The following is a 25,217-nucleotide window of genomic DNA, read 5'->3' on the forward strand; positions in this document are numbered from 1 at the left end:
TTCCCGACAGACTATCCAACATTTATTTATTTATTTATTTATTTATTTATTTATTAGTTGAATTTATATACCGCCCTATTCCCGAAGGACTCAGGGCGGTTCACAGGGCAGTTAAAACAGTACAAAAAGAGAATAAAATGGAATTAAATTAGTATAGGCCCACAATTCACAATAACAATGAAATTAAAATTTTTAAATTAATTTAATATAATTTAATATGATTTAATTAAATCCTTTAAAATTTAAAATCCCTCAGTCCAGGCCAGACAATTCGAACAACCAGGTTTTTAAGTCCCATATAGTGAGGGAATGCATTAATAGAAAATAGGAGATTTTAAGGACTTCCCCTGCGTAACAACAGTAGCTACTGACTGGATTTCCAAACTCGACATCAAATTCTGAAATGTTATTTCTGGTTTCCTCTTAGGTTTTATTACTGCTTCTTTTTAACTGTTTTACCTGTTTTAACTTGTAAATATGAAATGTTTTTAATATTGTGTGTGACCAGCCATACGCTAAATAATAATAAATGTAGATTGGTTTTTCTTGAATCTGCATACGTCTTTCCTATGCTTGTGAATGGAACAAATTTTGTTAGGTAAGGATTGGCATTTGGAGGAGAAGAGATATATATACACACAAAGACACAAATGTATACAAAATGATGACACACACTTGCTGGGGATGCTCAATATGGGGTAAGTATCCTCAAATACTTATACTGAAGTTACATGATAGCAAATTCACATATAAAGGTAAAACATCAGGATGATTGCTTTGTGCCGTTTTCAAGCACCACAGAAGCACATTTATAAATATTAAAATGAAGGAAGTCAAACTCTTTTTTGAGTCTGGAAAAATTTACTAGCTTGGAATCTGTAGCATCTACAAAAACCAGTGACAAGATGAAATACTGATTTAAACGTCAAATATCTGTGCAAGTACCCAGACAGTTAAATGGCAGAATTGTAGTAAAATCCAGAACATCTTTAGTCATTATGAAATGTTGTGATCTCCGACACTTTTCAAAGGGTTTACTATCAGAGGAATTGAACCTTTAGAAAAGACAGACTGCATTTATAATTGATGTCCTATAGTTTTTCATCTAGCTCTAATTTTATTTCAAAGCTTGACATTACTTATTGGTTTATATCCAATGATAGTATTTCTGACTGCTAGGACCAGATTTTTACAGATCTCCCATGCCTGCCTAAATACTCATAACAATGTATTACTGAGAGTTGGGGGATCTGTGATAATAGACTAAAAGTGCAATGGACAGCTGCAGAAATGACAAAAATGAAGCAGAAGGAGAAGAAACAAATGAGGCACATATACAGTATTTTGCAGTTTCCATGCAGTGTCAACTTGCTTCTATATATTTTTGAAAACTGAGTTATTTTAGTTCTGCAAATCTCTGCTTAAGAATATTCTATGCAATCACTGTAAGCCCAATAAGTTAAGTAATAGTCAAATAAAACCAGTTTAAAATTTGTGAACAAGGATGTGCCAGGAACAGAATTAATTTACCTTCCATAGGCTATTTCAAAATTATTTTCCAGATCTAAAGGGCAAAATTTAATTTACGCAACCTTATTCAATTTCACCAGTATTCTTTTTGAACTGTAGGGAAGGCCTGAGTGAATACATTTATGATGAACTTGAATGATGAAATCCACCAGAACTCTTAAGTGTTCAGAACAGAGCACGTGGGAAATCCTGATTATGAAGTGCCTATTTAACTGCCAACAGTAAATGAAAGCTTAAGCCTATTAATGGGTTGAACATAAATTTATTGCCATATTGTTTTCTTTTCTTTTTTGCAAGAGCATTAAATAGTAAACGCCTGAACAATTCAATGGGGATTAAAAAGGGAGATACAGGTAGTCTTCAATTTACAACAGTTCCTTTAGTGATCATTCGAAGTTACAATGAAACTGAAAAGTAACTTATGAGCATTATTCACACTTACGACCACTGCAGCATCACCTGATCAAAATTCAGATGCTCGGTAACTAATTCATATTTATGACCGTGGCAGTGTCTAGATATATGATCACCTTTTGAGACCTTCTGACAAGCAAAGGGGAAGCCAAATTTATTTCACAACCATGTTAGTAACTTAACAACTGCAGTGATTCACTTATCAACTGTTGAAAGAAAGGTCGTAAAATGGGGCAAAGCTCACTTAACAAATGACTCACTTAACAACAGAAATTTTGGGCTCAATTATTGTCGTACGTCTAGGACTACCTATAGTTTAAAAGTGAAAATTAAAAAAGGCTTAATTATATATTCCCAATATTATCAACAAATTATTCATCAATATTTATAATATGTTCTATAATACAATAAACATATTATTCTACCAAAAATATTCTTCTTCTGCATTTGATCAGAGTCAACTGTGCCTCCTGACTAGTACTTTTCCATCAAAGCTTTCAATTGTGGCAGGTGGAAAAAAACACTAAAATAATCTGATTATCTTAAGGCTATTAAAGCTAATTACATCTAGTTGGCTTAGCAGCAAGTAATCTAGCATTTCAATCTTCTCATTAAATCATGCCATTCCATATCCTTTCTCTTCTAGTCAAATGAATTGCCATTTTTAAAAACAGTGAAATGTGGAGGGTAATATGGCTTAATCTGGTATAGCTGTTAAGCCTATTTTAAGTTGCTTTAAAAACAATATAAGAAAAACATTTTGATTTATTATCGAAGCCAATTACTTATTTCATTCAATTCTGATACTGCCTAATTCCAAGACAATTAGATATACTGAAATGCTGCCTGAGATTTTAATAAATGTCACTCCCCAAAAACTTGCCACTCACCCAACGTTTATATACATATGGCAAAGATAATACTGATTTTAAAAAAGCTAAGGCAATTGTGCAGAAGCATTTGCAGAGATTCCTGCTCATTTCCATTAATGGATCCCTTCTGCACAATCCATACACATACTTCATACACATTATATAGATGGGGTGATCATAGTGCACACAGTATTTGTCACTGGCTCAGACTGAAATAAATTCAGTATGGAATCCACTGTTTTCACTGTGCTTTGCTTGATGTTTCATTCATTCATTCACTCTACATCTCCCAGAGCGGCTGCAGTCACGAGGGCGGCCTTGACGCTCTCTGCCCGGACGGTTGGAGAGTAAGTCTCCGAGTAGTCTTCCATATAACGCTGAGCGAAGCCCTGGGCTACCAAATGGGCCTTATACAGGTAGAGGCCATTGGCAAGTGGTTTTGCCTTGTAAACCCACCTTGTGCCAATGACTTTCCTCTCCTTTGGTGGTTGCTGGGGGGTGAAGACCTTAAGTTGTTTCAGGCTTTGCATTTCCTTCTCCATCGCGAGCTGCCAGAACTCTGCCATGGTCCATCACCTCACGTTTGGCTACTTGGGTATATATACTGTTAGACTCTTTTCAGCTAATACAACAATAATTTCATCCTTGCTTTCACAGAACTTCTTTTGCTATGTTGATGTCCACCAACTACTTAGCAATAGCACTAGCACGTAGACTTATACACCGCTTCACAGTGTTTCACAGCCCTCTCTAAATGGCTTACAGAGGCAGCATATTGCCACCAACAATCTGGCTCCTCATTTTACCGACCTTGGATCAAACTCCTGGCAATCGGCAGAATCAGCATGCAAAACTGCATTCTAACCGCTGTGCCACCACGGCTCTACACGAGCTCTTCATATTCCCGTTTTGATTTATTGCCCTAAATAATTTGTTGTATTGAGTAAATTTGGTCACTTCATTACTTGCAGATAATTTAGAAGTGAAATAAGGCGGGGAGAGCAGGAAAAGCAGGGTTTCTGGAGTTCCTCTCAACCACTTAATAGCAGCTCTACGTAGGGTCAAGGAAGAAGCAGGAAAGAACATTTTGACCCACCACATAATTGCCTCTATGTTCAAATGCACTGAGAGAATTTCCCAGTCCATTCACATATTTTTTTTTCCAACATTTCATTAGGTAGGAAAGAATAAAAATTATTTTCAATAGTTAAAATTGTTTTAAAAAATTATCCATTGGAAATATACTGTAGTCTGTACATTCCTGTTCTCAGACTCCTTTCTAGTAACTATTTGTCAATTAATGAGATCATTCCCTCTTCTAAATCTATTTAAGAACTTTTGATGCAAGCCTGTATATTTTTAAATATTGTTATAGTACAAATTTATGCATCAAGATAAGGTTCAAGGTTGCTAGAAAGACAATTGCTTTTCATAATTTTCAGATACTTTGAAACTTCTTTCAAGCTCAACATAGACAGATCATTAAATAAACTGGTAGGGTCAATGATTCTAATTCAATGCAAAAGTAGATTATTTGGGTCTTAATTTGTGATGTGTTCCCAAGAGTAGTTTGGTGGCATTATACAAGTGGTTTCCCACTATCTTCTTTCAAAACATTCAGTCAATTTGGTGAACAGTTCCGCAAGTCCAAAACAAGCCCCTGTCTACTAACCAAGTCAACCATGGTTAGCTTCCAAAATACTCAGGTGATCAAGATCGGAGATTCTCAACCTGTGGGCCGTGGCCTACTGGCCACTGGGCCACGTGAGTGGCTGATCGGTGTGTGCACATGTGTACAGCCCCACTCATGTGAGCATCGCCATGAGCGTCATCACGGGTGCTCATGGCCCCTCTCGCTTGAGCATTGCAGGTGCTTATGGCCCTGCTCATGTGAACAATGGGTGTTCATGTGTGCACACATGGGCGTACACACATTTACCCCTCCCACAGAACTATCACTCCCCATCCCTCTGCTCTGGGCCACCAACCCCGAAAGATTGGGGAACTATGATCTAGATGTAGGCAATGCTAAATCTTCAGGGTTTCTAACCTTTTTTATTTTTTCTGATTCAATAGCTAGGTTGATCAAATTTATTTAATAAACATTTAAATCAATTATGTGCAGCTCTATATAGAGATTGCTAAAGTAGCTCTCAATTTTTCAGATTATCAAAAATAGATCTATTTGTTAAAGGTAAATTATTAAACAAATGGGTAATAGTAAACTATTTTGGTTAATTTTAATAAATTATTTTATTTTATTAATTATATTATTTTAATATAATTAAATGATTTATTTTAATAAATTATACTTAAATCAAATTTAGCTCTGCTAGTCATTTTCACTTTTGTCCAGCAATATGACCGGTACACTAGATGTAATCCTTGTTCTAAAAAGGATTACATATCCCAAATAGACGTAATGAAATTTTGAAAAGTCAGTTGATTTGTTATATTTTTATAATCAGAGCAAACCCTGCTCTCTTTTAGCACTGATAATGTTACCTAACTGGATTACAAAATATCTGTAAGAAAACAACCAAGCTAAGAGAGAATCAAAGTCTTCATGTTTAATAATTCTTCACCTATTATGTGGTTATAAACAGGTATCTTTTTACCATAACCCATCCTTTATCTGTAAGCACATTGACAAACACATAGAACTAAATATTTTAATGCTCATTTTGCCAATGATCTAAAATGTATAGCCTGCTGGAGCTAGCCAGCTCCACTTAGAACCAGTTTCATAGAAACACTGCAAATAGTCAGAACCATTTTAACTGGATTGCAATTGGGCTGTTCTAAATAGCATGAAGCTGTATTTGAACAGCAACTTGCCATAGAGATACAGAAAAGCCTTAAGACATCAAAACACCAGCCTTTATGCTTCTGTAACCTCTCCTTTGATATCAATCCTGATATTGCTTTCTATTCTGCAAATCTTCTAAGTGCTCCTCTCTGAAGCTGTTTTCATGCTTCAACATTTATGCTGGATTTCTCTGAAATGAGCTTGATCTATCAAGCTGTAAATTGGAGCCAAAACATTGCTTTAGACCCTTTTTCTTTTGCTTCTCTCTCACCTAACTCTCACTGAAGTCTTCTCATACTTTCCCCAACTTGCAGACTGATCTGCCTCTTATCATCAGATTGTTGTCTAGGTTGTGGATCTTCTTGCTGTGTTCCAAAGTCATTCCTGCATGCTATCAGAATACTACAGACATTAATAATCTACAATATACTGACTTTTTTTTCTTTCCTCTGAACCAGCATTGTTCTAATATACAAGAATTTTCATTTTAAACTAACTGTAGATACTGATCTGTTAAATTATTAACTTAGAAAGAAGCGTAGTATACAATAACTACAAACCTTATCACTTGTGAAAAGGACCTGGGGAAAAGTTACAGGAGGATTTACCGTCTGGATAATCTCACCTAAAACTACTATTTCTTGTGCTTTCTCTTCAGGTTTAACACCTTGTCTACAGCCATTCTGCTCTTCAGTCTCATCATCACCCCACCAAGATGGCTGCCCATATAATGGTGTACCGCGAGGCACTCCAGAAAGATCTAAATAAACAGAAAAACATTTTTCTATGAAACAACCAATGTAACAATATGGTACAAATAGTTCTGTTACAAGCGCAGATGTATTTTAAATCCTCTTTCACTCGGGTGTCTTTAAGACTTTGTGTAATCTAAAGTTTACTATACAAATTGCATCTTTGCTTATACTGTAACTGCTGACAATGCAATTTAAATAATTTGCTTTGAGTTTCAAGTGAACTTTAAATCCTGTTTTCCTTTTTTACACTGTTAATATTGCAACTTGCTGGATGTTACAGGATGAAATATTTGCTCTGGGACAAAAGTTTATTTGCATTAAAAATGCAAACATATAGAAGGTAATGAAATAGACAGCAACCATTTATACCAATTCACAGAATATGATTTGTTACAGTGTAATTTTCTGTTTACATTTATATCTAATCAGAGAAGCATACTATGATATTTTAGAAAAGTGGTTTATTTGCATATATGGAATGAGAGTATTTTTGCTACCATTGTCCAGTATGAGAAAAAGTTCTGACAATCTTTACCATGGGTGGAAGAAAGTAATTATTGTTCCCCCAGCAAGTGTCTTCAGAAGTGTCTGCAGATGATCTCCAGGAAGAGAAAGTAAAAAAGGGGAAGGGGGAATCTTTGAATTTAATGGGCATTCGTGTTTAATTAACATTTCTTCTCCCTGAACAATCTAACAAATTAAGGTTTCACTGTGGAAATTAAATAGGATGCTGAATCAGACCAGTAACTAGAACAACCGATATAGAATACGTATTAAATGTTTCAATCACTTAATTTCAAGACGAATCGGAATAAAATTGAACGAATTCAATATTCTGAACTATGGTGGGCAAAGCATTCTGAACTTGAACTCTCTTGAATCCAAAAGCATCCTATGGTGAGCTTCACATTGGTTTGAATTCAAAAACATTTTGTATACTCCTTTTCTGAATCCTCTTCAAAGGCAGAATAGCAAGACAATGCCATATTAGTGTAATGTAGCTATAGCTGTAGCTGTGCAATTGTGACAAGATTAATATTTTAGACAGGGTTTGGCCCTCAAGAAAGTTTACTTACAAGTTTAACCTTATGGAAAAGTACTCCTATACTTTTATGTCACTCATGTTTCTGCTTACTGTACTGAATCCAAGAGTATGCTAATTTTCTCCTGTGTGATCTTTGAAAGACAATATAAATCCATCCCAGCCTGGTTGCACACTATCTTTGACATAGCAGAGGAGGAGAAAAAAACCTTTGCCTTTGTCTTATTTTGGTTGTCTCAGGCTGTCTTCATCCATCTACTCCCCAAAATTTGTGTAGGCTTTCCAGAGATTGTTTAGAATTGAGGAAATAAAAAAGAAATTGAGTCCCATGCCTTTTATTTATTGACATATAGATCAAACATCCCAGTAACTATTCCACATATTTTCACATCAATATTAAAAGGCGTAATAGCTCAAAAATTGATGGAGGTATTTATCTGCATAGGTCTAATTGCCAGGCTTATACAGTCTATCTTAGGTATCCAGGTATATCTAAGGCAGGCATGTCAAACTTGCAACGTCATGTGACGTTGCGTGACATATCATGACTTTTTCCCCATTGCTGACAATGGGACGGGCGTGGTTTCAGTATGATGTATCCGGCCCACGGGCCGGCAATTTGACATGCCTGATCTAAGGGGTTCCTTTATTTCCTCATACATTTCTTAGCTACAGAAAAGAAGATAAAGTAATTCTTTAGCTGTGAGAGAAGGCTAAACTGGTAATTTAGCACAGAATACTCGTGCTTCATGCACTTACTTTTAAGGGCTATCAGGCTGACACTGTTATTGAATCACTGTCCGATTTATGTTCCTATAAGGTGTTGTGACTCAGGGCCAGCCTGTGGGTCCGGCAGCCGGCTCAGATGTCTCGGATGACTCAGATGAGGGGGAGGAGGAGGGTGTGGAAGACGAACTGGCTGATGACGGCTTGGAGGCTTCGCAGAGCCCCCAGCCGGGGCCCTCTTCTCAGCTGCGTGAGCCCGATAGTGCGGAGGATGATGACCCACAGCTGGCCCTGTTCAAGGACGCCCGACGCAGGAGGCAGTCGAGCAGGACCAAGCAGAGAAAGGCTGTGGGACTCCTCGGGAGGAGGCACAGGGAGACCACGCCCTGAACTCTAAATAAAAGGAGTGTTTGGGGAAGGGCTGGTTGCTGAAAGCAACCCTTCCGTTTGAGGATTCAAGTTCCAGTGTTTTGTTTCTTGCTCTGTTGTTTGTGTAATAAATCTTGGCAGACGCTTTTCAGCCTCAGACGCTCTCCAGTCTCTACTGTTTGAACAGGGGTTTGCCTTATTGCAAGGCCGGTAGCAGGCTGGTTCAGAACATAAGGCATCTAAGGAGCCTTGGTGGAGCAGTGGGCTAATGCCTCCTTAAGTAACACCAGCTGCCTGCAATTAGTGCAGGTTCGAGTCCCACCAGGCTCAAGGTTGACTCAGCCTTCCATCCTTCCGAGGTAGGTAAAATGAGGACCCAGATTGTTGGGGGCAATAAGCTGACTTTGTAAAAATGCCGCGGGGGGTGGGTGAAAGCCCTAATAAGCAGGCATATACATAGAATGAAGGCTATTGCTAAGCACATTGGTTTGTGCTTAAATTGTAAGCCGCCCTGAGTCTTCGGAGAAGGACGGGATATAAATGGGATTAAAAATAAATAAATAAATAAATCTTTCTTTAAATAGCAGTACAATACTTCAAAGTGCAAGAAAAATCACAAAACATTCTCAAACACACTTGTATTTTTATAAACTACATATTACTGAACGTGGCAGAGAAATACAAGAATCTGAAGTGTCCTTAATAAATTGGCTGACAGTATTACAAATTATTTTTCATACATAGTTAACTCTTGAATGCTGTTTATGGGCCATTCTTGACTTATGGCCACAGTTGGGATTCTTTGTTAAATGCTGCAGTCATTAAGCAAGTCAACTTGCAACCAGACCCGATCTTATGTCCATTTTTATCACAGTTGTTAAGAGAATCACATTAAATGAATATAGTTTTACATTGTTTTTGTACTATATTATTTTTAGTTTTTTTATATTGTTTTTTAATTGTTGTGAGCTACCTACTTCTGCGTTTGTGATGGGCAAATATATAAACAGAAATAATGAATTAAATAAATATTCAGCATGCTTTAAAGATTATAGTACTTATTTAATTCCCTCACCTGCTGATTTTTCTTCTGACTTGAGAGCATCAATCACTTTGTGATGAATTTCAGCAGTGCTGTCTTGTACTCTTGGTTCTGCAGTTTTGCCACTGCTTAGTTTTGCCCCGTCTACCTCTGAGGATTTCTGAGATAATTGTAGCTGACTAGTAAACTTCTCATGCTGAAGAGCATACAAAATCAATCAGACAAAGCAAGAAAATATTAGGACCTATAAAAACATGTTGTTTTAATACACTATAACAAAATTGATTAATATCTGATTCAAATTCTAATGCAGAAGTTCATTTGTCAAATGATCCATTTTAAGTAAATATACTTAAATATAAATGTTCATGTGTTCATCAAAAGTTACAAACTGACACTTCCATCTGGGAGACATATGTAAAACTGTTACAATTTAAGCAATTCAATCCAAGCTTCAGTGGGGAAGTAACACCCATTTAACCTTTGCTCCATTCAAAGCAACTGCAATAGCAGCACATACAAAAGGGGACTATCACTTAATGGGATTCAGTCTTTAACTACAACACAATGCAAGAGACAAAGTACCTATACTTTGTTGTTGTTTTTTACCTTAAGTGCTTCTTCAGGCACTCTCAGCTCTCCTCTGACTACAGTGAAAAGATTGGTATGTAGGACACGCTAAGGAAACAAGTGACACTTGTCCCAACTATTTCAGAAATTTCAAATTATTTTAATGTACAGGTTTTAATGACAATCACTACTATATGCTAGTGAGCTTGATGGGAAAGACGCATATTCCTTGGCATTCTGGGGAAAAGATAATTTACAAGGGACAAAATATGGCATTGTCCAAGGGTAGAAAAAAACAGGAATTTTCCAGACACAAACATACACTGTTCTTCTCCTAATTACAATATTGCTTATTGTTACTGTACTTTTCAAATAAAATATTACACTGATCTCTTTATATACACTGGCCTTAGCGTTCTCTCTCTCTCTCTCTCTCTCTCTCTCTCTCTCTCTCTCTCTCTCTCTCTCTCTCTCTCTCTCTCTCTCTCTCTCTCTCGTCACATTAGACATACTAAAAACAATTTATATTTTTAAACATAAAATTAATCCTGCTGCTAGCAGTATCATGGCTTAACATTCAATAGTTTGGAAAATTATGAAAATTAATTTGTAATTAAACACATGGCTTCCCATTTAAAGCAAATTGTATCATATGCTATAATTAGTCAATTTGGACATAATGCCAAAACATTTAGCTGAAATATAAGCTACATGTGTGCTTTAAATGTTTTTGATATAATATATATGGAGGAACTTGATGGAAATATAAGTATTTAATCTAATGTAAGAACAGCAATAAGAATTATCTGAATTAACTTTACTCAAAATATCTAGTTTGTTTCAATTAATCTGAGCAAGTGAAAAATTGTCAGCTTCTCCCTTTTCAGTATTCAATTAAATTACTAGATAACTCCTACTTTGGAGCATTTTACTTTCTGAAAAGCAGAGAAGCAAAGCTATGTAAGTAAGGTTTTAAAAATCAAATATTTCTGATATCTTATTATTTCTTTCTACAATGATAAAATTTAATTTGAGAATCCACAAACTTTATTTTGTACTTTTCTATTGTCATTTTATCAACAAGTATTCAGAACATAAAATTAAAATGAAATAAAATCTTAGGTATGATTAAAATACTTTTTTCTATTGTTATGTTATTGTTATGTTAAGGATATCATATCCAAATCTCAGCTTATCATCAAGCTTTAGAATGATGTATGTCTGTTCTGGAATCCGCACATCATTTACGAAAGTCTGGAGAAAAAAGAAAGCAAGAATGTTGTTGCTGGGATAAAATTGAAAAAAAAAAGAAAAACATATAACCCATGGTGAGTTTCAAGAGAAAGGTAGGGTATAAATCTAATAAATAATATTAGAGTAATATATCTTTGATGTTTTCCTTATTTTGGTTACAAAGTCATAGCACAGCATATGATTATCTATTTATTTATACGACTGTTTAATTAAAAAACAAGAAAAATGTATAAAAATATACATACTAGTACAATACATACTCATCACACTATTCCATCTTAGGATAAGCAATATTATGCAAAGAATGGGGAAAAATTAATGAACACCCCTCCCATTTAAATATGAGATAGGAATACAAAAACAAAATATACTTAAATTTTATTGACACCAACATCGTTTACTATGCCTCTCTATACTTGCAAACAAGTTTTGCTTTTACCAAATTCATGCATCACTTCATAATTATGTTTCAATGATTGCAATACATTTCAGTATATCTCAGAATCAGCACATTTGAAGGAAAGTCAATTATCTTCTGTAATAAATACCTCCTCACTTTCTTCATATTTATTTACAATATTTAAAGTAATACCAATGAATATTCTACCAGCATGAGCTTCATAAGAAACCATAAATGTTTAAGCCACAGAATTTCGTTATTAAATCAGAAATGTCATGAACACTTCAATTTCAATCTATTATATTCCGGCTCATGCGGTGGGTGAACTATAAGATGTTTTTCTTTTTTAAACATGCACTCTAGCTTTTCGCTGAATATATTTTAAAACTGTTATTACCAAGTGGCAGAAGAAGCTTTCACTGAAAGCTGCAATATGAATCAAAGAGTGAGGCATGTAATTGGTTAGTGAAGGCCTCATTTTACATTATACATTTCTACATTATCTTCTCACCAGGGCTTTTTTTGTCATAGAACGCTCAGAACGGAGTTCCGGCACCTTTTTTGGATGGAACCTTGTAGGGTAGGCAAGGCGGGTTGTATGACATGTGTGAGTTCCGGCACCTTTTTCTTTTACAAAAAAAGCACTGCTTCTCACACAGCAGGGCTTCCATTTATTCCCCATCTCATTACCCACCCCAATTTGGCTTTGCAATGGATGCCGGGGTTGGGAGAAGAGAGGGAAATTTTATTCTAAGTAGTTTTGTAATGGGGCTCAAAGTTTAACTTGATGGGTGTGTATTAATGTGTTCTTATTATTTTCTGGTATTTGACTGTAGCCTCAGTTTTCAAATTATTTTTAAGTTTAATCTGTTAGTAATCAGTACAGGCTACCAATTTTAGTTTCATACATGTCTGTGAAACTTTATCTTCAAAACATACTCTCAAATTCCCCTAAAATAGCCTCAAAACCTGGAAATCACCCCAACTATGGTAATTCTCAGAATGTAACAAAAAAACAACCCACCATGTTTGCTTATACCAACATAGCAATTTATTTTGTTTTGTGCATTCATGTCAATGTTCTCCTGGCAACTGCCTGGACTAGTCCCTGCACTTTTCTTGGCAAGGGTTTTCGGAAAAGGTTTTCCCTTGCCTCGTTCTCAGAGCTGAGAGTGATTGGCCCAAGGTCACCTAGCTGACTCTGCCTAAGGCAGGACTAGAACTCATGTTCTCCTGGTTTCTAGCCTAGTGCCTTCACCACTACACTAAAGTGGCTCTGACATAACACATGTACAGCTAAAAATAGTTGTTTTGAACCATCTAGACTGAATAAAAACAAAATAAACTTACCCCATTTAGACTGCCTAAATCTTTCACCAAGTGTTCATCAGCAGAGGCATCATAATTGATAACAGCATGTTGCTTATCCACACTACGTGACTGAAATATTTAGAAGATATAACCTCTATATTACTGTATACATCTGAAGTAGCAAAAATTAATAATTGTAATCACTACAGAAAAAAAAATAGATAGTTCAAACTGAATTACCACATAGCTACAAAATACACAAGGCTATCATTGTGAAGAGCTGTTAAAGTGCAAGAAGCCTGGGATCAACGTTAAAATGAAGTACAAATGGAATCGTTCAAATAACACTGTGTGTTCAACTGCTTTAGCATTTGAGATTTTTGCATAATGCAAGGAGCTATTGGGTGACTATCAGAAAGTCCAGTAAAAGTGAATGATCAGACCTGAACGGAAGAGTAATACAGCTAATTGCAATCTCTCTCTCTCTTTTATCTTTGTATTTTTCCATAGAAACCTAGAGTTATTCAAGTTATTCAAGAAAATTGCTATTTTAGAATTTTATATTTTTTTCTAACTTTCTCAATTCTTCTAATTCGGGTATTTATGGGAAAAATGAAATGAGGGAGCCGCAAGAAATCTTTCAATGTCTGAGCTATAAAATTTGTGCAATTCAATTTTATTACTAGGGGCTAAATAGGGAAAAGTAAATTACTTAACAGTTCAAAATAGACTCTCCAGAAAGCAGTATGTGTTTAGTATATAACATCCAAACCTCTGACATTTACTGCCTGGAGATGAGATAAAATTACCTGCAACATCAGCTCACAGTCATCTCGTCCAACAAAAATCATTTCTCGTGGCAGTCTATGACGGGTGCCTCCACTGCTCACCAAAAACCAGGATGTTAAGCTCATTTTCTGCTTAGCTGATAAATCCTCACAAGGCTACGTCATCCTGCAATGAGAAAGGGGGAAAACATTTTGGTTGACCTTACATTCTAATTCCTAATGGGAATTTGTTTTTAAATTGTTGGGAATCTTTGCACTTTCCAGTGCCAGAAATGTTTATCAAGGTTTGTTTCGCAGACATTATTTTTCATGCAGAAATGTATCACTATTTACATACTGTATGTCACATACTGTTTTTAGTCGCTGTTTCCAATGCACACCCAAAAAATCCCCCTCTTAAAACATGATTGCTTTTATGAATGAAATAATGGATGTTATTTTCCCCTTCATCCAAACTGCAAAAGTCATGCCATCCTAAGAACTTCTTCATATAAAGAATTAATGTTTCAAGAGAAAACAATCAGTCCTGGTGTGCATTTTCAGTGCCTAGAGAGAAGCCTGCCTGGCTTTTCCATGTGAAGATATCTTAAAAGGCTAGCCTTCTATGCATTTTGTGCTCCTGAGACACAGTTCATGGATGATTCCTTTAGAAATGGAGTGTATATTAAATAAACAACTATTTTAAAACTATCTAAATTTGCTAGCATTTATTAATAGAATTTATGTTCATAAAGTTATTGGGATCGTTGCATTATCACCATCCTTTATTATTTACCATCTTGATTTGAAATGTTAATGGTGTTTACCCTATACATTTGAATTGGCTTATCAGAGCAGTGTAAACCACCATGGGTTTTTCTGATTTAGTTTTATACAAATGAAAGCGAACAAATATATCTGGAAGAAATTAGAAATTTATAGGTCTTTGCATACATGAAAACACATTATGCTATTCTCTATCAGGATAAATAACATTATGCAAAGTGCCAAAATTTATCAAAAATGAGATTTTAATGAGATTAAAAAAGGAAGAAGCATGGCCAAATCTATTTATACCTATATCATTTACTCACTATAAAGTTCCTTGCATACTTATCTATTTATAGAGAATTCTGAGTAGCTGATGCCTGGACTGAAATGTGTGTTTCATCAGCAACACCAGGTTGGATCCAGACTCAGGACACACATGTATGTTACAAGCAGTAGCATCGTGGTGGCTAGCAACGTACATGCTAAGAAGAGGTAAAAGAAAAGGAGTTGAGAAAGGATGGGAAGAGTGGTGGGTGGATTTCATATGCATGGCAGTGGAGGCAGCAACAGTGGATGGCTAATGGGAGGTAAGGAAAAAGAAAGTGTAGGAAGATCATGGGGAGGACTGGGCAAGCCAACAAGGTACATGACCAAAACAGAAGGAACCACACAAATGAAAAGAGATAAAGAAAAGGCAGGCACAAAAAGTTGGGGGAGGACTTGTGAGCCAGGAGCAAGAAGATATATAGGCCATGTAGGCACAAAGGAGAGGAGTTCCAACTTTGCTCTAGTCATTCTCTACGTAAAGGTAAAGGTTCCCCCGCACATGCGTGCTAGTCGTTTCCGACTCTAGGGGCCAATGCTCATCTCCATTTCAAAGCCGAAGAGCCAGGGCTTGTCCGAGGACATCTCCGTGGTCATGTGGCCAGCATGACTAGACGCCAAAGGCGCACAGAACGCTGTTACCTTCCCACCGGAGCAGTCCCTATTTTTCTACTTGCATTTTTACGTGCTTTTGAACTGCTAGGTTGGCAGAAGCTGGGACGAGTAACAGGCGCTCACTCTGCTACGCGGCACTCGGGATTCGACCCGCCAAACTGCCGACCTTCTGATCGACAAGCTCAGCGTCCTAACCCACTGAGCCACCGCGTCTCTAGTCATTCTCTGAAACCCCCTAAATTTGCTTCAGCCAGAAAAAGACAAGGCATTCTGTTTTTTGTGTTTATTTTGGCTGGACCGACTGAGATCCCACCTCCTAGAGTGGCCCAGCCAAACCTCCAAGCCTTGTTTGTTCTGTGCATGGAACAGAACATGTTTTCTATTTCACACATACCTCTGCTGTCCTTGCAAACCTTCTCATCTCTCTGTTTTTCAGGATCTCAAATCAACCCAACCATAATTTTCTTAGAATGTCACTCTTCATATAGTATATCTGTTTTGTAATTCATTCCTGATTGTCTTTCAATTAACAAACCACCTCAATGTACTTATTTTGTACTTGTTGCTCATTTTTGTATTCAATCCAAATTCATTAAGGATCCATACATTCTTGGCCCCTTTGTTTCTTGTTTAATCACACATTCTTCTTAAATATCCCACCAAACTGCATTAAACTAACTTTGGGCTTCTTTTTATATTCCCAACTCTCATTCTATACGCCAAAGCACACAACCATTATTACTTCTTTTAAATAAATACTAATTCCTTGCAAAATGCCACATGCTATCTACTACATTTTTACCGCTATTGTGACTCTTTTCATCTTCCCCTCTGCAATAAACCTACCATGAAAGAATGGCCACGGAGGGGAAAAAAATCGACCCCCTTCAACGGAAAGGGGATCATTTCTTATAGAGAAACAAGGCACTTTAGCAGCAGCTTGCTACTTATTAGACTCAAATAATGAATAGGGAAAGACAGAGGAGAGAGGAGGAGAAGAAAAAACCTAGAAAGAAGAAAAGCAGATGGGAAGGAGTGGAGAGAAGTATGTATAGGCTTCGTACAATGCTGAAGAACTTCTCTGTACAGGGAAAGGGAGAAAGACTGAAAGGCCTTAGTAGCTGCAGATTGCAGAAATGCTTGGCAGTGACAGATGCCATTCCACACTGGGAGAAAAAGAAGTGTCAGCTCAGAGAGAGATGGTGCCAAGGAAGCCCAAAGGCTGCCCTGTGGAACCAGCTAAGCTCTTAGAGAGGGGCCAAGGCAAGAAGAAAAGGAGGGAAGGAAAAGTGGTTTCTGTTCCACCACTTTGGTGTGCCAAGTAAATCATACAGTAGAAACTCACGAAGCTTAATAGAAGAGCCTTCAAGAGGTCTGAGGGGCTTAGCTGATTGTAGTACAACTGCAGTGAGAGAGAGGAGAGAGAGACAGAGGGAAAGAGGAGAGGGGGGGAGAGGGGAGAGAGAGGAGAGGGAGAGAGAAAGAAGCAGTGGAGCTTGAGAAAGTACAGTGGAATATGGGAGAAGCCTTTGGAGAAAGACATATTCAGACTCATGGGAGAGAAGAAGCAGTCAAGAAGATGTGGTCAGAAGCCTCAGTAAAACCCAGAGAAGTTGTGTGGTAGCATCCGGAAGCAGCTTAAAGGAGTCTGAATGCATATCTTTGTTTCAGCTAGAATCATGAGTGGGGCCTAATTACGACCCTAAGCATGAGACAGCTTTAAGCAGCACAACAGTAAAGTGTTCTTTGAACTTGAGGGCTTCTACTTGTTTAAGACAGATAATTTTGAAAAATCCAATTTTAGTAAAGCTTACACATCAGCTAGGGACGTGGTGGCTCAGTGGGTTAGGATGCTGAGCTTGTTGACCAGAAGGTTGGCAGTTTGGCGGGTTGAATCCCGAGTGCCGCGTAACAGAGTGAGCACCTGTTACTCGTCCCAGCTTCTGCCAACCTAGCAGTTTGAAAGCACGTAAAAATGCAAGTAGAAAAATAGGGACCACTACGGTGGGAAGGTAACAGCGTTCCGTGCGCCTTTGGCGTCTAGTCATGCCGGCCACATGACCACAGAGACGTCCTCGGACAAGCGCTGGCTCTTCGGCTTTGAAACGGAGATGAGCATCGGCCCCTAGAGTTGGAAACGACTAGCACGCATGTGCGGGGGAACCTTTACCTTTACACATCAGCTTGAACACAGCGAAGAGTTAGAAGATGCCAATCATATTTGTTGCTTATTTTCTTAACCTTGAAATTAACTAGCTATCTCGGGCAAGCAGAAGACGTCTCAATTGCTGTCTGTCAAAATATTCTCACAAACGGAAGCTGAAATCATGCTGTTTTCCCCCAATCAGTTAGCAATCCATTAAAATTTCTGTATTATTAATCAATTGAATGCATTTTTCTCTTTTGATCAGGCATTTACATGAGGTATCTGTAGTACTGCTGTATCACTCAGAATTTATTTATTTAGAATAAATTTAATCATAGGTCATTAAACTCTCTACTGCTTGACATTTTCCCAATTTTCTAAAGCTTATTTCAAATTCTGACAACATTCTGTAAATACTTTGACAACACTTCAAATATATTGACAATTCAACTGAAAAACCAGTTTTTAATTTATTTTAGATTATGAACTTTTGCCTCACAAAAAGGAATCAGGCTCATAAAATTCTTCCCTTCTATTTCCAATTTTAAAGAAACCACAATTTCTTAGTATGTTTGAAATGTGATCAGCAAAAAGAATATAATCTCTCCATCACTTTTTTTGTCTGATTTCCTTTTACCAATTGTTCAGCACTCTTCAAGGTTACAATGCCACTGAACAAAGGGACTTTCAACCTGCCCTTGAAGTTTGGCCCATTGCAGCACTTCCATAGTCATTAAATAAAATCGAGCACTTGCAACTAGCTTACACATAGACCAGTTGCAGCATCCCTCCTGAGTTACTGCTGACCTTCTCTGCCAGCTTCCCACAAGCAAAGTCAAAGAGGAAGCTGTCAGGGGGGGTGGGGTGGTCACAAAATGCTTGGGAAATCTCCCCCACCCCAGCTTTTCTTTGCTCTTGCACAATGAACCCTCCTTCCCCTTTCACTAGTTTGCACCTGCCTGCACCCTCTTCCCCCCCACTTCTTGGCATTCATACACACATACCTGCACTCTCTTTTCTCAGCCTCCCTGCACTTGCATACAGGATCCTGCACCTTCTTTCCCCAGTCTCCCTGTGCTCATACACACACACACACACACACACACACACACACACACACACACTTTCCACAGCCTCCCTGCATTTACACACATCCCCACATTCCTGTGCTAACACACACACAGGCACCACATGTCCTCTTTCCCTGTCCTCCATGAGCTTGCACTGCACTGCAGAGTCTTGCAGTGCAACTTGCAGAGTCTTCCAAGGCTTCCCTATCCCCCTACGACAACATATTCCTAACCTGGGGCTTCCTCCACTTCCTACTTAATGACCCATGTATCTTGACATAATGACTGCTTGAACTGCCATTACTCAGTGATGTAGTCATCTGACACCCCATTTTACAACCATATCACTTAGTAACAGCAATCCCAGGCTCAATTACCATCAGAACTCAAGGACTACCTGAAATAAGTGCTTAACTGGGTTGTGCAAATCCTTTAAAGCATCTCTTTTCTAATTGTTAAAGCAGTTGCATCTTTTTCTAGTCACTTTGGTCCAGTCATTGAACGTTGTCATTTGCAGAAGCAGTTTTTTTTTAATCTGCTTAATAAGCCAAAATCTCATTAAATTTTATGAACAAATAAATACATTGCTAAATAAAGCTAACTATACCATAACTATACAAGAGCACAGTTGTTCAGCAGTTAAAGACGCTGAGTTTGTCAACTGCACAGCCTGGGTTCACGACCTGAGCACTGCACAATGGGGAAGCTCCCGTTATTTGCTCCAGCTCCAATCCAACTAGCAGTTCAAAAGTACAAAGATGCGATTACATAAATAGGTAACAAACACTTTGATGGAAAGGTAATAATGTTCCGTGCGCCCAGCATACAGTCATGGTAGCACCTGATCACGGAAGTGTCTTCGAACAATGCTGGCTCCCTCGGCTAAGAAACACAGAAGAGCATCACCCTTAGAGTCAGACATGACTGGACAGGGGAAGCCTTTACCTTTTTCATAATGTAGCCATATATCTACAGTACATCTATGGATTCTTATACTAAACACGGTATTAAACGAAGAGAAGGAACTGTAATGGAAGGCAGGGAAAAGAAGAGAAATGACAGAAAAATCAAACCTTGTGGCTGATGAGAGTCATAATCGTTTAGGCTAGAAATGTCTGAAACATTGCCCAGCCTCAAGGCCAAGAAGTACATGGCAACATTTCTATTAAACTATACTGGGAGAAAGTGCCTGAATTAATCTACAGTGATTATAGAAATGGAATTCCATCTTCACGTTGGCAGAAGGGAATCGTCTGGAGGAATTGTCTGATGAAATACAAGATGAATCTACAATGACTGCACTAATCAAGCCTACTTGGGCACTGATGGAAAACTAGAGGAACCGTGTCCAAGGATGAATGACAGGAGAAGACACCACTAAACTCTTTCATTTTCTTCTCCTCTTACAGTTCTTGTGCAGTTTTTTCTGGTTCTCATTATATTGCTGTTTTGGTTTTTAGCTTGTAAGCTGCCCAAAGTCGCAGCAATGAGATGGACAGATTTGACAGCTTCCATGGTTCTACACTTTCAGCTCATGGCACTGAATCTCTACGATTCACATCGGCAATTATTGGAAGCACCTGCAGCCTTCAGCTTTTTAGATTTCCCTTCATATTTTCCACTAGTCCTGGAAGGGAAAAAAACCTGATTGCAGACTCACAATTCACATATTCATTGGGATTGAGATGACATTACTATTGACTTCTTGGGATAAAAGTCTTAGTTTACAACAATCACTGTTTCAGAAGCAGCACCCTCCCTTCCTCCCTTTCAAATATTTGGACAATGTAACTATTTCTAGAAAGGCAGAAACACAGATTCCGCACCCCCACTGATTTCATGACCACATTATCAAACTTGTATGTAGAATCCAAATGTTTATAAAGCCCCTCTAGCCAACATTAGATGCAGATATAACCTGCTTAAAGGAATGTACTATTGAGAATTTTCACAAAGGCTTTATCTGCTTTTTTTCTTTTCTGCCGCTTTTTGTCAAAAAAGACTTATCTCTATAGATAGTCCGATTACTTATTCTTGAATTCCCTAGCAATTACAGATTGCAACTGTTTTCATATCATTTCTGTACTCCTAGAACAATTGCAGTTTGTATCAATTTTCTACTAAGCTCAACCTTTATAGGTTTATAATCTTTAAAGTCCTGGTTTGTAGGAAAGAGGTGTACATATAGTCTTTGATTGTTGGTATTAGAAGTTTGAATATACAAGAATGCTTTGCAGATTGCCAACAATCTTGTTGGTCTTTAAAGGTTTTATAATATTACAGTATATATGATTTACTGATTGATTTCTTGTTAATTAATTTAGAATTTGGATGTTTTCATCTGCCTTTCAGAAAAATCAAACTTTGAACTGTTCTTCAATGCCTCAATAGCAATAGATTCTACAGCAAAATATATACATGGCTATATTTCTGCTACCATATCTCCTCTGAAGAAATCCATTTTGTCTTGGGAAGCACCCTGCATTATCAGAGGCATAAAAGCTTTTTTATTTTTGGATTTTCCCCTTTTGGGGAAAACTTTGCAACTGTGGCCATAGCCACCTATCGGCTATGTGTGTAGATGTTACTTCAAGTGGGATTTCAAAGCCCAAAAAATGTTTCTTAAGTAAACATTCAGGTCTCAACCCAACCAATATTATCCATACCATGCCTGCCCTTTGTTATACTAGTTAACGTCACTGCTTTCACCTAGAATTTGTGTTTCTTCAATTTGCTCAACCTGTTACCAACTAGATTGTGCATCCTTTAACATATTTAACTGCTACTGGCCAAATGAAACAAATACTTTTAACAAGGAACTTCTAGCCATTAAGAAGGCTTTCCAGGCTTGGTTCCACTTCTTCAAGGGAATGAGTTATCCTGTAAAATCTAAAACTGATCCTGATAACTTAGATCCCTTGTCCACTTCTCACAAGTTTCCTAAGGCCAAGTCAGACTGTCACTTTTCCCCTCATTTTGACTCTTTACACTCCCTGTAGAATTTATACAAATTTATACAAATCAGAACAATCTTTACTTTATCACCCTCTCCCAATCTCCAATCTCCACAGAGAAAACTTTGGGGATCCTCTAACAATTTGCTTACCAGGTGAGAGACTATGAGGCTAGAAAGAGGACTCCCTTCTTAGCTGAATGAATCTGCTCAGCAACAGTAGCATCCACATGTGCATATCTTGGGGATATCTTTCTTTCTTTTTTTTCAATACCCTTTTTCTTGGAGCAGGGAGAGTGGTACTACAAAGACTGGTGATATATTCCCTTTTCCTAAAAGGAAAACATTTTCAACCCTGATAGATGGCAACAGAAATTCCTTAAAGCAACCCACTTTTTTATTGGGGGGGGCTCATGACATGGTAGCCATCCGTAATTTTTGACATCTCATCATGTCATACTCATTGCATTGTCAAGCCTCAAACAGCAAACCTACAGTTCTCTCAATCTTACAAAAGCCTTGAGATGAAGTTTTTCCTGGATCGTACAACTGATTTGCCACTTATTGAGAGTAATTCAGGAGTGTCAGGTAATTAAGTATGTTTTAAAGAATAATGAGATCACACCAAGATTTCCAATAATAGCTGTCATTGTAAGGAATTCTGTACCACGTCTCTATATAGCCCACTAAGACACTGGGTGCCAAGTTCATTAGGCTATTTTCTACAATAGCACAAATCAATACTTCAGCTTTTTAACTGCAAATTCCAGCCTCACTACAGATATACAGTAGTCAGTTTTCCATTTTTGCTTTCTTGTTTTGGAACATTCTAGCTTATTATGGACTGTGGCTGCAACGCTCCCTCCAATACTAGTTGGGGAGATGAGTTGAAATTCAGTACATTTCGAATCCCACCAGGCTCAAGGTTGACTCAGCCTTCCATCCTTCCGAGGTAGGTAAAATGAGGACCCAGATTGTTGGGGGCAATAAGCTGACTTTGTAATAATGCCGCTTGGGGGGGGGGCAAAAGCCCTAATAAGCAGGCATATACATAGAATGAAGGCTATTGCTAAGCACATTGATTTGTGCTTAGAGTGTAAGCCGCCCTGAGTCTTCGGAGAAGGGCGGGATATAAATGGGATTAAAATAAAAATAAAAATAAACAAGAGGTAGCAGATGATGCATATGGGTCTTGCCTTTTGCCATTTCATCTGTAAACCCAAGCTGGCTATCTTGTTGCACAACAGAACTTTGGCAGCTGGAGAGATCCTGCAGGAGAAACAGGACTTAGTAGAAAGGGATAAGACAGGGATCAATGACTGAAGGAGTCTGCAAAGACAAACTTGTCCATTGACTCTTTACCCCTTGAAGTGGAAGATATTAAATTTCCCCAAAGAGACATCTGTAAGTTTCAGCTGAAGAACCAGAATTCAGCTATTGTTTTAGCACACAGACTACTTTCAGCAGGTTTTTGGAGATTTAGAGCATAGGAAAAGTAAGACTATAAGCTACAGAGACTGAGGGGGAGCAGAAGTATCAATTATTCCTGTTACTCTGACCCGCAAACAATAGGCTCCTCTTGCCATGGAGATGAGAGTAATGGGGAGAAAATCTACTATACTAAGTTAGGGAATAGGATGGTGATGATTCTGATCCTTGTAGACACAGAGAATGGATGGAGTAAATATTGAAGAGGATGTTAGGATGGGAGTTGAAAATATAAGTTTCTCAGGCTAGATATGTCATTTATGCCAACAACCAACAGACACTTAGCTTTAAAGCCAAATGTAGGGCAAAAAGTCTACTGAATTATGGAAAGAGTGGAAGGAAGAAGCACTAGAATCTATACTACAGTGATTATAAAAATACTGTCGTCCCTGCATTTGATAAAGAATTCTTATTTAGTCTGTGTGTCTAAGAGCTTTAAATGAAATATGAGCTTAGAATTCAAGCTTAGTCAAATGCCTGGAAATTCTGCCAATGAACCTGGCAGATTTCCCCTTTTCAGGGAGGCATGCATTGAATTTCTCTTTGCTGTTGGAGAAGAACAAATTCTTACCCATAAGATGGAAGAAATTCATTTATAAATCTTATAGAAGTAAAAAAAAAATCCTTGAAATGTATAAACTTAAATATATTGAAGAATGTGTTACTATTTTTTAAAAAATCTTCGCAAATAACTAGGTCAAAATTAATAAATCAAAATGCTGAGCACATAACAGAGGATAGAAAGTAAAAATAACTGTGTAATAGTTGTATCCAGTATTTATTATATCTAAAACATAACTGCTTTAAATTGATTTCCCCCACCCAATAAAAAAAATGGAGCGAGTAAGTTTACTACTTGAGTTGGGGAAAACAACTGGCAGAATTATGACAGATCTGTAATGTAGATAAGCATTTTATATTCCTCCTATGGTGAAACAGCTGTCTAAACTAGAGATGCATGTACAGTATGAAGTTCAATTCATATTTATTTGGAAGTATGTGCTGTGAGTTTAATACCACCTATTAAATTTTTTGTCATCAGTAATGATTGCACTTTTAAAATTTAATAAGAAGAAAATTGGCTCATCTTCTCTGAGAACCAGATTAGAATAAAAACTCCATTTAAATATTAAAGACTTCACACACACACTTTGAACAAAGGTGTGATGAATTTCAATGTTCTGTGAGAGCACAGCATTGACACCTCAAAAATGTAGGACTTCTAAATTCTATTGCAAGGCCCGAATGAGCATATATTCTGCTTTTTTATTTTTGAATACACATTCAAAATTATCTTTCTCTTTCACAGTGCTGCTTGTGGTTGAATATACATGAAAAAGCAGAGCTGTAAATCAAATGAAGTTAACCTTTAAATTGAGAAATACCTGACAGGCTATATACGGTGTCAATAACCTCATTCAGTGTATCAACAAGAGACACCAAGAAAAGAACTTTCATGAATCTTACTTGAGCTTCTTAACAAGACTTTAAGAGGCCAAAGACACTCCATTTCAGATGATCCACTTTGTAAGGACCTTAATGAATACTCTGAAATCTTAAATTGTAACCAGACTGCAATTGCTTTAAAGAGACTGATTTGTATTTTTTATTTGAAATTCCGTTTGTGGTTGATTTCTTTTTTTCTTTAGATGTACTTCTATAGCTGATATAATTAATTCTTAGACTATGCTCATTTGCTTAGACTATGTTGATTAATATTTATCTGCCAACAATAGAACTCAGATTTATAGTAAAACTAAAGTGGGTCCTGAAGGACCAACATGTACCAATCCCTGCCCTATGAGGCTCAAGGAAGGAGGAGGAGATTGTGGTAGCAGACAACTTTTGTAAAACAAGGGTCCTTCACTGCAAGAACTCAGTCATAGCATAATGTTCAATAACATTAATGCAATGTATATTTTCTATGAATTATAAAATAATTCATTTATTAATTTAATTTGTATGCCAACCATATATTTTAAGCAGGGC

The 25,217-nt window shown here is 37.3% G+C and overlaps 1 protein-coding gene across 1 annotated transcript in view; it reads right to left on the bottom strand.

Annotated features, from left to right (window-relative positions):
- Window positions 1–25,217, bottom strand: part of CEP170 (centrosomal protein 170) — an 86,024-nt gene that overhangs the window by 51,725 nt on the left and 9,082 nt on the right. The window contains exons 3-8 of the mRNA XM_083349945.1: window positions 13,904–14,048; window positions 13,134–13,223; window positions 11,303–11,383; window positions 10,169–10,225; window positions 9,593–9,755; window positions 6,251–6,385 (exon numbers count right to left, since the gene is read on the bottom strand). Of these exons, the coding sequence (XP_083206071.1) occupies window positions 6,251–6,385; window positions 9,593–9,755; window positions 10,169–10,225; window positions 11,303–11,383; window positions 13,134–13,223; window positions 13,904–14,008 (631 nt within the window). The 5' untranslated portion in view covers window positions 14,009–14,048. The remainder of the gene's footprint in view (window positions 1–6,250; window positions 6,386–9,592; window positions 9,756–10,168; window positions 10,226–11,302; window positions 11,384–13,133; window positions 13,224–13,903; window positions 14,049–25,217) is intronic.

This window comes from Vipera ursinii (genome assembly GCF_947247035.1).
Source record: "Vipera ursinii genome assembly, chromosome: 1".
In the NCBI taxonomy this organism is placed as follows: domain Eukaryota; kingdom Metazoa; phylum Chordata; class Lepidosauria; order Squamata; family Viperidae; genus Vipera; species Vipera ursinii.